Below are 14,548 nucleotides of genomic sequence, written 5' to 3'. Positions count from 1 at the left end.
GAGTCCCTGATAATCACGGACCCACCATAACTGACGCCCACGGCTCACTCCCAGATTTAATTTACTTAAGAGGTAGATAGGCTTCTATATTTTGGATTTCCTCTCACTCACTGCAAAACCCAGAATGAACTGATCCAGTGTCGGTAGGGAAAGTAAAGGGTAGAAATGGGCAAAGCCCTGGCCAACATGATATGAAAAATGAGCAGTTTATGTTGAATGATGTACAAACTCACACAGTTCAGCGGAAGCAACCTCTGAGAAGCCTGCAGAAGAAATAGAGGTATTCTTTCTCTTCTTACCCCGTCCCCTCACGAGTCCCCACATGTGAAGCCAGAGCCACTGCATCTTCGAGGATGCACATGGGAGGCTCTCACCGCTTTTATTAGAATCTCAGCGTGAAGGGCCACACGCCCTCTTGCTCCCTTTAAAGTAAGTGGAGCTTGGCGTGCATTGCATGGTTCCGATGCCCAGCTGAGCACATTCGGGATCAGGCACTCATGTGGCTCATTCCCTCAGCAGAGAACACTCCCCAGCAGGGCGCTCAGTGTGAAGTTTTGAGCCACGTCTTCACAATTGTGTGTTATTTAATAAGTACCCACGGTGAGCAATGAGAAGGCAAAAAAGAATGCTGATGTTGAAATGCTGGAAAATGGGAGCTAAAATGGATAATTTTTCAGCATTTTCAAGCTTCATGATGAGCTTTCCTAGTGACCTGAGTTGCAGGTATATGTGACCTAGATTTATCGGTATTACACCAAACTTTTTTTTAAAAAGAGGTTTACCTTTTTAAATATATATATATATATATATATATATATAATTGATTTTTTTTTACAGAGAGGAAGGGAGAGGGATAGAGAGTTAGAAACATCGATGAGAGAGAAACATTGATCAGCTGCCTCCTGCACACCCTCTATTGGGGATGTGCCCGCAACAAAGGTAAATGCCCTTGACCGGAATCGAACCTGGGACCCTTCAGTCTGCAGGCCAACACTCTATCCACTGAGCCACACTGGCTAGGGCCACACCAAACTTTTTTTATTGTTATTTTCTAAACAACACAGTATAACAACTATTTACACAGCACGCACACTGTATTAGGTAGTGTAAGTAATGTAGAGCTGATTTAAAGTGTGTGCGAGGATATGCGGAGGTTAGACATATGTGAACATTATACCCTTGTATGTAGGGACTTGAGCATCCATGGATTTTGGTGTCCAAAAGGGTCCTAGAAACAATCCCCAGCAGATCCCCAGTGATGGCTGTAGCTTTAAACTCTTCCAACCTCTCTATTCAATGGGGTGCTCTAAAAGGTTCCTTCCCCCTTTCCAGCTCCCAGATTGCCTCCCTGACACGCTCGGACCTCCAGTTCTCGTCTGTGCTGGTGTCTACCTGCCCCCACTGGACCCTCTGCACGTCTTCCGTCTGGTCTGTGTTAAAACCCCGGGTACCCTTAGATTTCTGTTTGTTGCTTGCTTGTTATTTGCCAGAGACTATTTCAAAACACTTACTGAGGAAGAGGGTTAGAGGTGAGTTGTCAAAGCCTTGAATGTCTAAAAAGATCTTTTTATCCCTTACATGGATGAAAGCACAGTTTCCTCAAACCCTTGGGTGCAGAGCTCTGCTGTCTTCTTGGTTTCAGCTGGGCGAGGCGCTGCTGGGAGGCCTGCTTCTCTTCGCTTAGAGAGTGTCCCCCTCTGCCTCCCTGGAGCATTCAGGTTTCCTCTTAATCATTTGTGATGATGTATCTATTTACCTGCTCTCTATCATCTACCTATCATCTATCATCTATCTCTCATCTATCTATCTATCTATCTATCTATCTATCTATCTATCTATCTATCCATCCATCCATTTTTTATTTGTCATCACCTGTCATTCTGTTCAGTTAATGTAGCTTTAAATATATAAACTATTGTCCTTCAATTTTGGATTTAAAAACACTTTTTTTCTCTATAGTATCCGTTTCTATCATCATCATCGTCATCATCATCTTATTATTATTATTATTATCCAGATAATGAAACTTCTTGGTTGATCTTCTTTGCCTCTCAATCTCTTCTCTTATATTTTCTACTTTTTTTTCTGTTCTATTTACTTCCTGAAAGATTTTCTTGATTTTTATCTTGCAAGATATGTATAATTTTTTTTCCTATGGAATTTTATGAACGCAGGGCATTCTCTAATCTCTCTGGGGATTATACTACTTAGAATTTTAAAATAATTTTTTTATTCTTTTGTTGGCGACAATTTTATTCCCTTTCTCTTTTTCCGTCTTTATTATTTCCCCCCATCACCACTTACCCGCCTTATACCTGCTTCTACCTCCACCACCACCCCCGCCCATTCTCTTGAGAGGTTTTCCTCAAATGTCTGGGGATCCCTGTTTGTCCCCTGTTTATTATAATGAAGTAATGGGAATCCAGTGGGAAGACTAGGGTCCATGGCAGGGCCTGCTGACTTGGGGTTGATTGGGTAGGAGCTGTTATTCATGCCAGGGACTCCTCAAGCCAGAAAGTGGGTTTCTTTCCTCTTGGGGCCTCCTGCCTCCTTAGATGATGGGGTATTTAAAACTATTGCCAGAGTATTTAGCAAACACCCACATACCCTTCACCCAGCCTCAGAGCATCCTGATGTCAGAGTATATTTACTTCAGGTCTCCCTTCTCGGAAACAAAACATCAACATGCCAGGTACTCCCAGGCCACCTCTGCTCTTCTTCCATGTACATGGTCTCCTGTCCCCTAGAGAAAAAGACCAGTTTTTAAAGAGAAGTTAAAATGGGGGACTTGAGTTATATATGTATTTGGAAAGGGACTCAAGACGTGAACAGTGTTGATTGCTTGCAAATACGATGAGAAATTGCCCAGAGCTATTGACTTAGCAAATTGTGTTTTATAGGTAATACTAGGGGCCCAGTGCACGAATTCATGCACTTTGAAAGGAACTGTGGGCCGAGAGGCTGTGGTAGGCACAGGGGCGGGTCTTGGCCCATCTTCCGTGCTCCTGCCTGGCCCCTCCCACCTCAGCTCCCAGTGCCCTGTCTGCCAGCATCCCTACTCCCACTGCCGCAGCTCCCATGCACTGCTGCTGCTCCCTAGAGCTGATGGCGCCAGCAGTGGGTGTGAGTGGGGCTGGTGCCGTCAGCAGGTGTGAGCGGCAGCTGCTGCTCAGATAGCCCCTCAGGAGCCGGAGGGAGGTAGAGAAGCCCTCAGGGGTGATCAGGGCAGGTAGCTGCTACTCACACCTGCTGATGGTGCCAAGTGATCTGGACAGGTGCTGGGCACTGGCAATGGTTGCGAGTGGTGGCTCCAGTGCTGGCAGCAGGTGTGAGTGGTGGACAGGACCGCGGCACACAGAAACCAAGAATTTTCAGTAACCACCAGAGGCTCGCCCCGATGACAGCTACCGGCACCCAGCCTTGGTCTGGCACCCCCGCTCACCTGCTCCACTATCCTGCCATGACCAACACCCCCATGTTCCACACACGCTCCCTGTTGGTCAGTGTACATAATAGCGACTGGTTGTTTGGTTGTTCGGTTGTTCTAGTTGTTCCACTGTTTGGTCTATTTGAATATAAGCCTTTTATTATATGGGATCATTTTAGAGGGATGCATTATGAGGCTTGGTACCAAAGAATGATGTATATTTTTTCTTTTTTCTTTTTGCAGCCAATGAAGAAGTTTTCATGTTCCCCTGCTGCCCTCTAATCATGCCCACATACATGTTTGGTTTCACACATTTGCTGGTGTGTTAACAATGTTCTGGTTTATTCTCATTCTGACACGATGCTGGAGTGTTTTTCATGTTGCACAGTCATCTCTTCCCTCATCTGTCTCCAAACCAGTTCTTCTTTCTCAAATAGGTCCCTATCCACCATAACAAATTTTAATAACCTAGTATGTTCTTATATAATGATAATATAAAAAAATAGCCGGCTACGTGTGGTGAGGAGTAGTTGTTTTTATAAATATAGACCAATTTTATATACATTTCTCAGCAAGGTGCTTTTATCACTTACAGCCCATAATGACTATTTCAACGGGAAAATCCACGCAATGCTAAAGCATTCCTTTAAATAGTTGCATACTATTCCACAGTGAGAGTACACTTAAGACATTTTTATTACTGAACTTTAATTTCTTTTTGCTTTGTTACTTGGCAGACAATGCTTCATTAAGCACCCTTCCTCCTTTCTACTTCCTTCTTCAGGAAGTATACTTTTAATTCTTCTAGAAGTAGAAGTAGTGGGAAGGATACATATATTTTTCATTTTCACAGAGTTTGCCAGATTAAATTCCAAAGAGTTGCAGGGATTCCAGTGGCCATTGTTACTCATAATTTATAGAAACCTGGCCTGCCCTCCCTACCCCCCCAAATAGCACTGGCTGTAACGTTCTTCTGAACGTCTTGCCTCCCAGTCAAATGTTTCTTCATTTCCCTGCCTTTGTTGTTGTTTCCTGTGTTGCTTACGAAGTAACCCCAGCCTTGGCCAGTTGGTTGGGCTTCATCCTGTACACTGGGAGGTTGCTGGTTCCAATTCCTGGTCAAGGGCATATGCCTGGGTTGTGGGTTCAAACCCTGGTGGGGAGGGAGCCAATGGGTGTTGTGTTCTCACACTGATATTTCTCACTCTCTCTCCTTTCTTCTCTCTCTAAATATCAATAAACTATTATTTTAAAAAAAAGTACCTCCAATACATACAACACGACCACAAATGGCAAGGGCATGCAAATATTTTCTTCTAAGTAGTTATTGTTATATATTTTTATCTTTAAATAATTAATAGCCATGGAATTTTTTTATGTAGGTATATTTTTTTCCTCTTCATTTGGCAGGCAATTGTGTTTCCAGCAAAACTTATTTAAATAAACCCATCTTTGCCCACCTTTATCACACCCTCGCTTTCCTATTTGTGAATTTCCAGTATGTTTCAGTTACAGTGGCTTTATGTTTTAAAAAATCTGGTAAGGCAAGCTTGCCTCCTCACCTCCTCCCACGATTTTTTTTCTATCAGTGTCATTGCTTCTAGGCCCCCTAAGTGCACAGAGCTTGGAACTGGATGTGTGTATATAACATGTGTAATGATTTCAATGTTTATCCCTGTAGATCTATATTAAGCAAAACATGAATGCATACTGACGTCTCCAAATCTCATGCAGAGTTATGGCTCATTCTGACCTGATCCTTTGCTTATCAGTAATCCCCCATTCTAGTAGTGAGAAGCCTGACTGCTCCACCCACCATATTTACTTATTTGCATTTTGTTAAGGATTTTTGTATCTATGCTTAGGGCACATAATCTGGACTTTTCTTTCTTTGTATTGTCCGTGTCAGGCTTATGTGCTTATTTGTGTATTTGTTTATTATTGGGTTTATGGGAGCCTTATAAAGAGTTCAGAAATGTTCTCTCTCGACCTTCTTAAAAAGCTTGTGAATTTTGTGTTATAACTTTAACATTTTTTATAGGATCCTTCATGATGTAGAGCAAGCATGTCAAACTCAAAGGCTAACATGGGCCAAATAAACGAGGCATGCGGCCTGCAGGCCGTGAATTTGACATGCTTGATCTAGAGCTTTCTTTGTGTGGGAAAGTTGCTAATTTCTTTTAAAAAATGGAGTGCTGGCCCTAGCCTGTTTGGCTCAGTGGATAGAGCGTCAGCCTGTGTACTGAAGGGTCCCAGGTGTGATTCCGGTCAAGGGCATATGCCTGGGTTGCGGGCTCAGTCCCCAGTAGGGGGTTTGCAGGAGGCAGCCACTCAATGATTCTCTCTCATCATTGATGTTTCTATCTCTCTCTCCCTCTCCCTTCCTCTCTGAAATCAATAAAAATATATTTTTCAAAAATTGGAGTACTGTTCAGATTTCCTGTTTCTTCTTGTGTTAGTATTGTCTCTATGGAATTATATTTTTCAACCTCACTGAAAGAAAGGTGCTTATGATATGTCTTTAATAGCCTTTCAGTGTATGTAGGATCTGTTGTTTTCCCTTTTATTCTTTAGTAATTTGTTTTCTTTTGCTTATGTTTTTTTATTACTTTTGCTAGCTGTTTATTAATTTTAATTGTTCAAAGAACCAACTTTTGGCTTTGTTGGTTTTCTTTTATTTCCTTTTGTTTGTAATGTTGATTTCTGCTCTTATCCTTAACATTTTCTTCTTTCTACTTACTTTGGGTTTAATTTATGCTTTCTTTATGTCATAAACTGGACAGTTAGGTACTTGATTATGGAACTATCTACACTAATAAAAGAGAAACATGGTAATTGGCGTACGGCCGCTACCCTTCCCATTGGCTAATCAGCATATCCTTATGCAAATTAACTGTCAGCCAAGATGGTGGCCGGCAGCCATGCACTGAAGCGAACAGGAAGGCTTGCTTGCTCCAGTGATGGCAGACTCCAACGTTCCCCGCCTGACTTTCCGGCTTCTCAGCTGCAACTCTAAGCAACTATGTTGCAAATATAGAAGCTAAACAAAACCCCAGAAACCAGCTTTCAGTCAGCCAGGCTTCAGCCAGCCAGACCTCAACATTGTATCAAATACAGAAAACTGCTTTCAGCAGCGAGGCCTCAGAGCTAAAGCTGGCCCAGAATAGAAAAAAAGAAAAGAAAAAAAGGAGCGGTTGGGATCTTCAGTCACCCGCCAGCCTGAAAATGGCCCTCAGCCCCTCACCCAGACTGGCCAGGCACCCCAGTGGGGACCCCCACCCTGATCCAGGACACCCTTCAGGGCAAACCAGCCGGCCCCCAAAGGGTAATATGCCTCCTAGCACCAGGATCAGTGGAGCAGCAAGGCTCCCGGCACCAGGATCAGCGTGACAGGGGGCAGCACCCAAACCCCCTGATCGCCCTGTGGCTCTGTGTGTGACAGGGGGCGGGGCCACAACCTCCCTATCTGCCCTGCTCTGTTCATGACAGGGGAAGACGCCCCAACCCCCTGATCGGCCCTGCTCTGTGCCTGATGGGGGGAGCTCCCCAACCCCCTGATCGCCCTGTGGCTCTGTGTGTGACGGGGTAGAGCCATAACCTCTCCATTGGCCCTGCCCTGAGTGTGACAGTGGTGGCGCCCCAACCCCCTGATCGGCCCTGCTCTGTGGGTGATAGAGGGCGGCGCCCCAACCCCCCTCCACAGGCCTTGCTCTGTGTGTAACGGGGTAGAGCCATAACCTCCCCATTGGCCCTGCCCTGAGTGTGACAGGGTGCAGCGCTCCAACCCCCTGATCCGCCCTGCTCTGTGTGTGACAGGGGGCGGTGCCCCAACTCCCCTATCGGCCCTACTCTGTGAGTGACAGGGGGCAGCACCCCAACCCCCTGCTTGGCCCTGCTCTGTGCGTGACAGGGGGTGACGCCACAACCTCCCCATTGACCCTGCCTTGAGTGTGACAGGGGGCGGTGCCCCAACCCCCCAATCGGCCCTACCCTGAGCGTGACTGAGGGTGGCATCGCAATCTCCCAATCCGCCCTGCTCTGTGCATGACAGGGGGCGGTGCCCCAATTCCCCAATCGGCTCTGCTCTGATCCTGACCAGGGGCTGCACCTAGGGATTGGGCCTGCCCTCTGGGAGCAGGCCTAAGCTAGCAGGTCGTTATCTCTCGAGGGGTCCCAGACTGCGAGAGGGCACAGGCCGGGCTGGGGGATCCCCTTCCCCCCCGAGTGCACAAATTTTTGTGCACCGGGCCTCTAGTCTTTAATATAAGCATTTAAGCCTTTTAAGCTGTCAATGCTTATATTAAATATAATTAAATGGTAGTTGTATCCCTTAAATTTTGCTATATTATGTTTCATTATCATTCATTTTGACATAGTTTTTGACTTTTGTGTGTTTTTTCTTTGACCATGAGTAATTTAGAAATGTGTTGCTTAATTTCCAAATATTTGGAGATTTTTCTAGACATTATCTTAATATCCTGCCTTGTGGTTAGTCAATAGCCTTCCCAACTCCCACACAAGTACACCCAAGAGCAGTTTTCCATTAAGTAAGTTTGAAAAATTTAACATTTTCTGGTTGAAAACATTTTAAAGCCATCTTAAATTGGCTCCAGCAAAATATCTAATATTGGCCTTACTACAAGCACTCAGTGATACAGTGTTAAAGCAAAACTACAACAAAGTCATGGGAAACCAACTTAGATGATCTTATTTACTATTTGCTATCTGTTTCTCCCACTTAATTCACTGCTGTAATTCCAACATCTACAAGATTGCCTAGCAACATAGTATACATACTCATACACAAACTAGTGCTTGTAATAAGGTATTATTAAAGATGAGGAAGATCCAAATGGGGATGATTTCGTCAAAAAGAAATATTCATGAAGGCTATAATCAGATAAAGCTAAAATCCCACTGCTCTGCTGAGGGGAGGTATAAAGTGACACTTCTCAACTGAAAATGAAATCATAGTTGAAGAGGGATCAAAGCCCTTTGGAATGTGGGCATGTCAAGCCCAAATCATTGAGCTTTTAATTACAGATCAATGAGACACTAGACACTGAATGGAGTGTGGTGTATGAAAAACTTGGTTCCAGCCATGGCTAGGTCACCATAAGATTTTGGCCAAGGAGGCACAGCTTCCTCATAGATACATGGGTTCAGAACCTGGCCCTGCCCTCTTTACAGAACTGTTGTAATAATCAAGTACAGTTAAAGCTCATAAATCTTTATCCTTTAGTGACTTATTACAAGCAACATGTCATTACAATCAACACCGAGAACCGGATTGTCCCTTCGGCAGACACGGGGCTGGGCCGCTTGGCTCTCCCTTGCAGGAAGAACCTGCTGATTGCCAAGTTCTCTGACAGCCTCCAGCTGCAGTGCCTCTGGATGTCCCGTGGCATTTGAAGGTCACGTTTTTCCTGGAGAGCCCCTGGCATGAGTCAACATGGGTGGTGTGCCAACACCTGACCACTTCTGCCCAGTGTGGGACTCTCTCCTCTACGGGCAATCTTTACTCTGGATTTTACCAATGGGCTGGACAAGGCTCTCCCAGTGCTGCGTCTCAGTCTGATGCTCTTCCCACTCCTCTTCCCTCCTTCCCTCTTTCCTCCCACAAGTGTAAGACCTACGTCACAGCCTGAAGGCTCTCCCTGCCTCCTGTCTCTCTCCCCCCTTATATTTCACAGGTATTACTTGCACTAAATGTTTGCACTTCTAACTCCTGCCTTGGCATCTGAGTTCCAGAAAAACCCAGCTAGCATGCCTCAAATCCCAGTCATCTAAGCCAGCCCTGCCAATATCTTCTTTTCGAAGATTTTTCACATGTTAAGTATCGTGAGCATTTTATTTTAAGATGGTCGATTCCTTTTCCTCATAGCATAATATCATGCATTTATGAATAAGAGGTGATAAAGCATTTGAAAAACCCATAAGCCTCATAAAAATTCTAGCCACCACCTGATGTTCATTTATTTTAACAAGAGCAGTGCTTGAGGAGACTCAGAAACATTTCTTGAGAACACAGCACGGAATGGCAGGGCCTTGTGATAGGTGAATTGGAGGTCTCGGTAAAATCTGCCAATAGCCTTTTAGAGTGAGGCGTAGATTCTTCCCACACATGAGCCCGTGGACTCTCTGCAGAGCCCGCTTCCACACTGGCTGGGGTTTGCTGAAGCCCAGGTGAGCGTGATGAGCCCCTATACTGCCTTCAGCTTTCATCAGTCTCCTCCTTAGTAGCCAGGCTCCAATGTATACACTCTTGTCTCTTGGTTCCCATGTTACCCTGTGCAGGCACATCTAAGACAGGCTCAGGTGGGCATCAAGAGTTCCAACTTGCCTGGCTGGTGAGGCTCAGTCATTGAGCATCAACTTATGAACCAGGAGGTTACGGTTCGATTCCCGGTCAGGGCACATGCTCCGGTTGCCGGCTTGATCCCTAGTATAGGGTGTGCAGGAGGCAGCCAATGAATGATTCTCTCTCATTATTGATGTTTCTATCTCTTGCCCCTCTCCCTTCCTCTCTGAAATCAATGAAAATATTTTTTAAAAAGTTACAACTTTACAAGGAGCTTCTGCATCAAATGCTCCTAGTCTGTCCTAGAGGCATTACCGTACATTGACCTTGTGAAAGGTCAGAGCCAGGCACCTGTTCCGCTGGTTGGTAAATGCTCCCAGTGCTCATTGTCTGCTATTTTGGACAAGAGAGAATCCTGGGCATTGTGTGTAGTATTTTCCTGGGTATCCCTTGCCTTTTAACTCTATTTTGGTTTTACTTCTAGCTACAATGACATAGTCTATAACTTCCACATGCAGGCTTTGGTGACATTTGAAGTCATTGTGTACTATTCATTCCAACCGGGACTCTTTTTTATTTTTTTAAACGTCACTACAAGAGTTTACTTATTGATATAGTTTAAGGTAGGTAACTCTGTACTTTCAAATAATTTCTCTCTCTCTCTCTCTCTCTCTCTGTAAAATTTCACAGGGCAGGAAATGTACCTGGGAATATGTGCTTGGAGGGAGCCAGGCAAGAAAGGATAAAAATCCTGGCTCTCTTCTTCTGTTGAATGAAAGTACATCCTCCTGGCCTTGAGCAGGGACAGTGCAATGTTCCCGCAACATAATGCTAACGTGAGGCCTGCTCTTCCTTCAAATGGAAGTCCACAGTTGGACTTGTAAGAATAACTATACCTTCCCTCAGGCGTAAGCTTACTCCCTTACTAGGAAACGCCTAATTCCATTTGTCTTACAGCGACTCTAAGCAGAGTACACTGGAGCTGGCCATTTCACACCACAGGGAACGCATTTCTGATTTCTATCTTTCAAGCGATACTCACAAGTGCTCTTTTTTCCTACCATACTGCTTCTCTGTAACTGAATACCCAGGATCACAAATAAAATAGAGCTGACATTCACTAACACCTCAGCATAAGGAATCCTGAAAACATTGTAAATTCACAAGTCCAAACATTTCTGAAGTAAACAAGGCCGCACGAGGTCCTGGAAGAGCATAGACTTGGGGGTCTCCGCCAGACTCGCCATGTGCCAGCTGCAAACATCCCAGCGATAGTTTCTTGTAACCTCTGTTGCTCATCTGTAACATGAGCACAATGACCGTCTTTACAGTTTTTTTCTTTAGAACATATTTTTGAAAAATTAGTTTTGATTTATGCATCTTTTACATAGTCTGTGGTTTGAGATTTCAAAAACCATGGATGAGTTTCCAATTTCCATTATAGAACGTTTTTCTTTTCTATGAAATCTAAGATGTAATCCCTTAAAACCCCAGAAGAAGAATCTTTGGAAAGAGGTGAAAAATAATAGAGGCCCGGGATCCTGTGAACTGAAGATAAGCAGATCAGGCTACCAAAGCGAGGAGAGTCTGTTGAGAGGGAGGGGCCGAGTCAGGTAGCATTGCTCCCTGTGGGTCCGGGTTTTATCTTTCCCGTCAATCAGCACAATAGGAAAATACTTGTAGTGTTCAATGATGTCTTCCACCGAATCAAACTTCTGAAACACAGACAAGAAAGTTAATGAAATTTACATCCCTTTGGTGCCTGTAGGTTAAAGTACAGATGTTCAGTTTTACTTGGAAAAGGGAATTTATTAACATTTTGGGGGTGAGGTGTTGTAAAGGTGTGTCAGAAAGTCATTTAAAAAAGGGGTGTGGCAATCTCTTAAAGGATGAGTGACATGAATCATAATAATAAAAGGCTAATATGCAAATGGTCATCACTCCGTGATGCCATAATGCCGTAACACCGTAATGACCAATCAGCAGGGACCTGAGGCTGCGTGGTGCCAGGCTGGGGTGCGGGACCTGAGGCCACGCCCCCCACCTGGTGGGGCTTGACGGGGGATCTGAGGCTGCTCCCCCCCGCCCCTGTGGGGCTTAACGGGGGTGGGGCCGGCTGGGTCTTGGTCTGGCACGATTTCGAGGCGCGCATGGGTGGGCGGGGACTTGACTCTGGGTCCCGTGGTGGGCTCCAGACTCTGAGAAGAGGGAGATTTTCATATACATTTTACTAATTTTCTTTTGTCTCTGACACTTCTATTATAGAGAAAGGGCAAATAGCAATATTAAAATATTTCCTCTAATTAATCCCCTTTTAATGTGCACAAATTTCATGCACCAGGCCTCTAGTAAGATAAGGGAGAATAAAGGCACTTGGGGAGACCAAAGATGAACTAAGGCAGCTGAGCTTCCCACACCCAGTAGTCAGGTCACCTGGTCAAGCTTCACCTTTATCACAGGTTCCTATTGTAAGCAGTTAAGATAAGTTAGATGAGTGAGTTTCACAGCAGTTAGCCCACGGGAATGCCTGGTGCCCCCTGCCTTCCCCCTACCTGAGACAAACCCAAATGCAGATCATCAAGACTTGACCTTTGATTAGTAAATTGGTGGGAAAGGCCTGCAGAAAACTCTCTCCTGTAAACCCCTCCTGTTCTAACTTAGTGTGAACAGAATGTCTATGATGACCGTGGGCTGCTGATAGTTCTTCATCAACTTAGCTTCCTACCCTGGGCTTCTTGCAAAGATGACCATTTGCATATTAGCTTCCAGATCTGCTGTTCATTTCACTTTTATGTTTCTAGAGATGAGCAGATAAAGTCCTGTGCAGATTTGAGAGAAATTAAGATTATGTCAAGTTTTGGGGAATCAGAAAATGCTTTGTCAAAGATACAGACCTGAAGTGGGCTATTCATTCTGGGTGATTCCAGATACGTGGACAGGGAGGGTTAAAGATGGTAAAAGCAGAGGAAGAAGCAAGACAGGGCTTCAGAGAATGTGGGCATTGGGTCTGATTGGCTGAGTTTGGAGGAGTCCTTGGAAGGGAATTCTGGGAGCTAATGAGGAAGAGCTCACACCACCTGCCTTCTAAACTGGAACACAACATTGAGCCTCCTGGGCTATTTTGTGAGGTGAGCAATGACCTTGCAGAGCTAAAGACACTCCAGCTCAGAGGTCACACAGATGCAAGGCCAGGACCAGGAATGGAATCTGGTTTTGCTGGACATCTGTCAGTGCTTTCCTGATGCAACATTGCCTGTGGCTATAACCCTGATGTCCCAACAGAACAGAGCAGAGCTGACACAGCCCGAAGGAAGGGCATCATGGTGGGGACGATCTGATTCTGCTTTGGTTTCGTCTACTCCTCCCTCTGCGCCCCCATCCTGGCACAGAAATGTCCGCAGGCCTTAGGGATAGCCAGCAGGGAGTGAGATGGTCAAGGTCCCTGTCTTCAAGGAGGTGACATCCTGGTGGGGGAAAAATAAATTCCCACACGCATAGATCATTTCAGGTAATGTGCTGTGAGAACAATCAACTTTGGACTGGAATCTCACCAGGCCACCCAGGGGCCTTCCCTTGGGGGCTGCATTTGGCTGTGGGGAGGAAACTTGTTTTTCCTGGAAGTGGGGAGGGGCGGGGCACCAGGTTGGAATGCAAGGTACCAGCAACTGCCCTGGCTGTCTCCTCCTCCTGCCCCTTGTCAAGGTGGGGGGAGGGGAGTGGGAAGGAGGGACTTGAGGAAAGAGATGTGTGATGACTCTCCTGACAGTGGCCAGTTTCCAGAGCCACGCCATTCTGGTTCTTCCTGGCGACTGAGTCCACACACCTGCCCCCTTGCCCCTAAGCCCCTTTAAGTTGGGTTTTGTCTTTCTAGAATTCTGATTAAATCTGTACATGACTTGCACATCTGGGCCTGTTACTGGATCTATTAGCAGAGTTTTCAATGAGATAAGCTGTCTGTCCACCCTTGGCAGGTACTGGATAACTATTACTTAGTTCCTGCCTGGGGCTAAGGTGAGGTGGTTCCCTGGCTGTCCAATGGGGCAACACTCGGTCGGTGAAAGCCATCCTAAGTGAAGGGCTGTGGCGCCTGGATGCCTGCATTCCATGCAAGGCTCTCCCACCCACCAGCTGTGTGTCCCTGGGCAAGTTTCTTACAGGCTCTGCCTCAGTTTCTCTATGAACAGCGACGGTGATGTTAGGACCTGCCTCTGAGCTGACTTACTAACTATACAGCCTCTAGAAGAGACCTTGGTGTCCAGTGAGGGTGCAACACACACCAGTCATCACTGGGAGCTCCTCCCTCCAAGGTTGTCAAGAACATGAGGAAGGAGCAACAAAATCCCGAGATGTGTACAGACTATGCCTGTGAGCCTTAAGGAAGAACAGAAGTTTTCCTGTTTCATTTTCAGACAGAGTTTCCTCTCTTTCTTCGTACTTGACAAAACAAAAAGTGATTTATGAGAACAACTTTTCACGTAGAACTCTTGTACAAAATTGGTTCACCCGCATGGCATGACGGAAATGCTCTTTCCTGGTAGGAATTTTCAGAGGGAAGGTGCTTGCTTCATATTCTCCTTCCTGTTTGTTTAGGAGGGCCCCGGAATAATGGATTCAACATTAATTGTTTTAATAATCCACACGGATCGACATGTTATATGAAACATGTAGTAGGAAGCAGGCAAGGCAGGGGCCGTAAATCAGACTGTCGATTCTCTTTATTGACATCTAGTGATAAGCCTGCAACTGATATATTTCCTTAAAGAAACTTTTAAAAAATTATACTTAAGCTCTTGTTTTGATATGAAATGGTGTTTTTTCAG

The 14,548-nt window shown here is 45.3% G+C and overlaps 1 protein-coding gene across 1 annotated transcript in view; it reads right to left on the bottom strand.

Annotated features, from left to right (window-relative positions):
• Positions 1 to 7,811: 7,811 nt before the first annotated feature.
• The window catches only part of CLNK (cytokine dependent hematopoietic cell linker), a 78,319-nt gene continuing 71,582 nt past the window's right edge, over positions 7,812 to 14,548 (bottom strand). Inside the window, exon 16 of the mRNA XM_070399323.1 lies at positions 7,812 to 11,443. Coding sequence (XP_070255424.1) covers positions 11,297 to 11,443 — 147 coding nt within the window. The 3' untranslated portion in view covers positions 7,812 to 11,296. The remainder of the gene's footprint in view (positions 11,444 to 14,548) is intronic.

The sequence above is a fragment of the Myotis yumanensis genome, unplaced genomic scaffold, assembly GCF_028538775.1.
Source record: "Myotis yumanensis isolate MYYU_CA2020_CCGP unplaced genomic scaffold, mMyoYum1.0.hap1 SCAF_1, whole genome shotgun sequence".
NCBI lineage: Eukaryota > Metazoa > Chordata > Mammalia > Chiroptera > Vespertilionidae > Myotis > Myotis yumanensis.
Note: the sequence above shows the minus strand (reverse complement) of the source record. Positions and strands in the feature narration are given on the sequence as shown.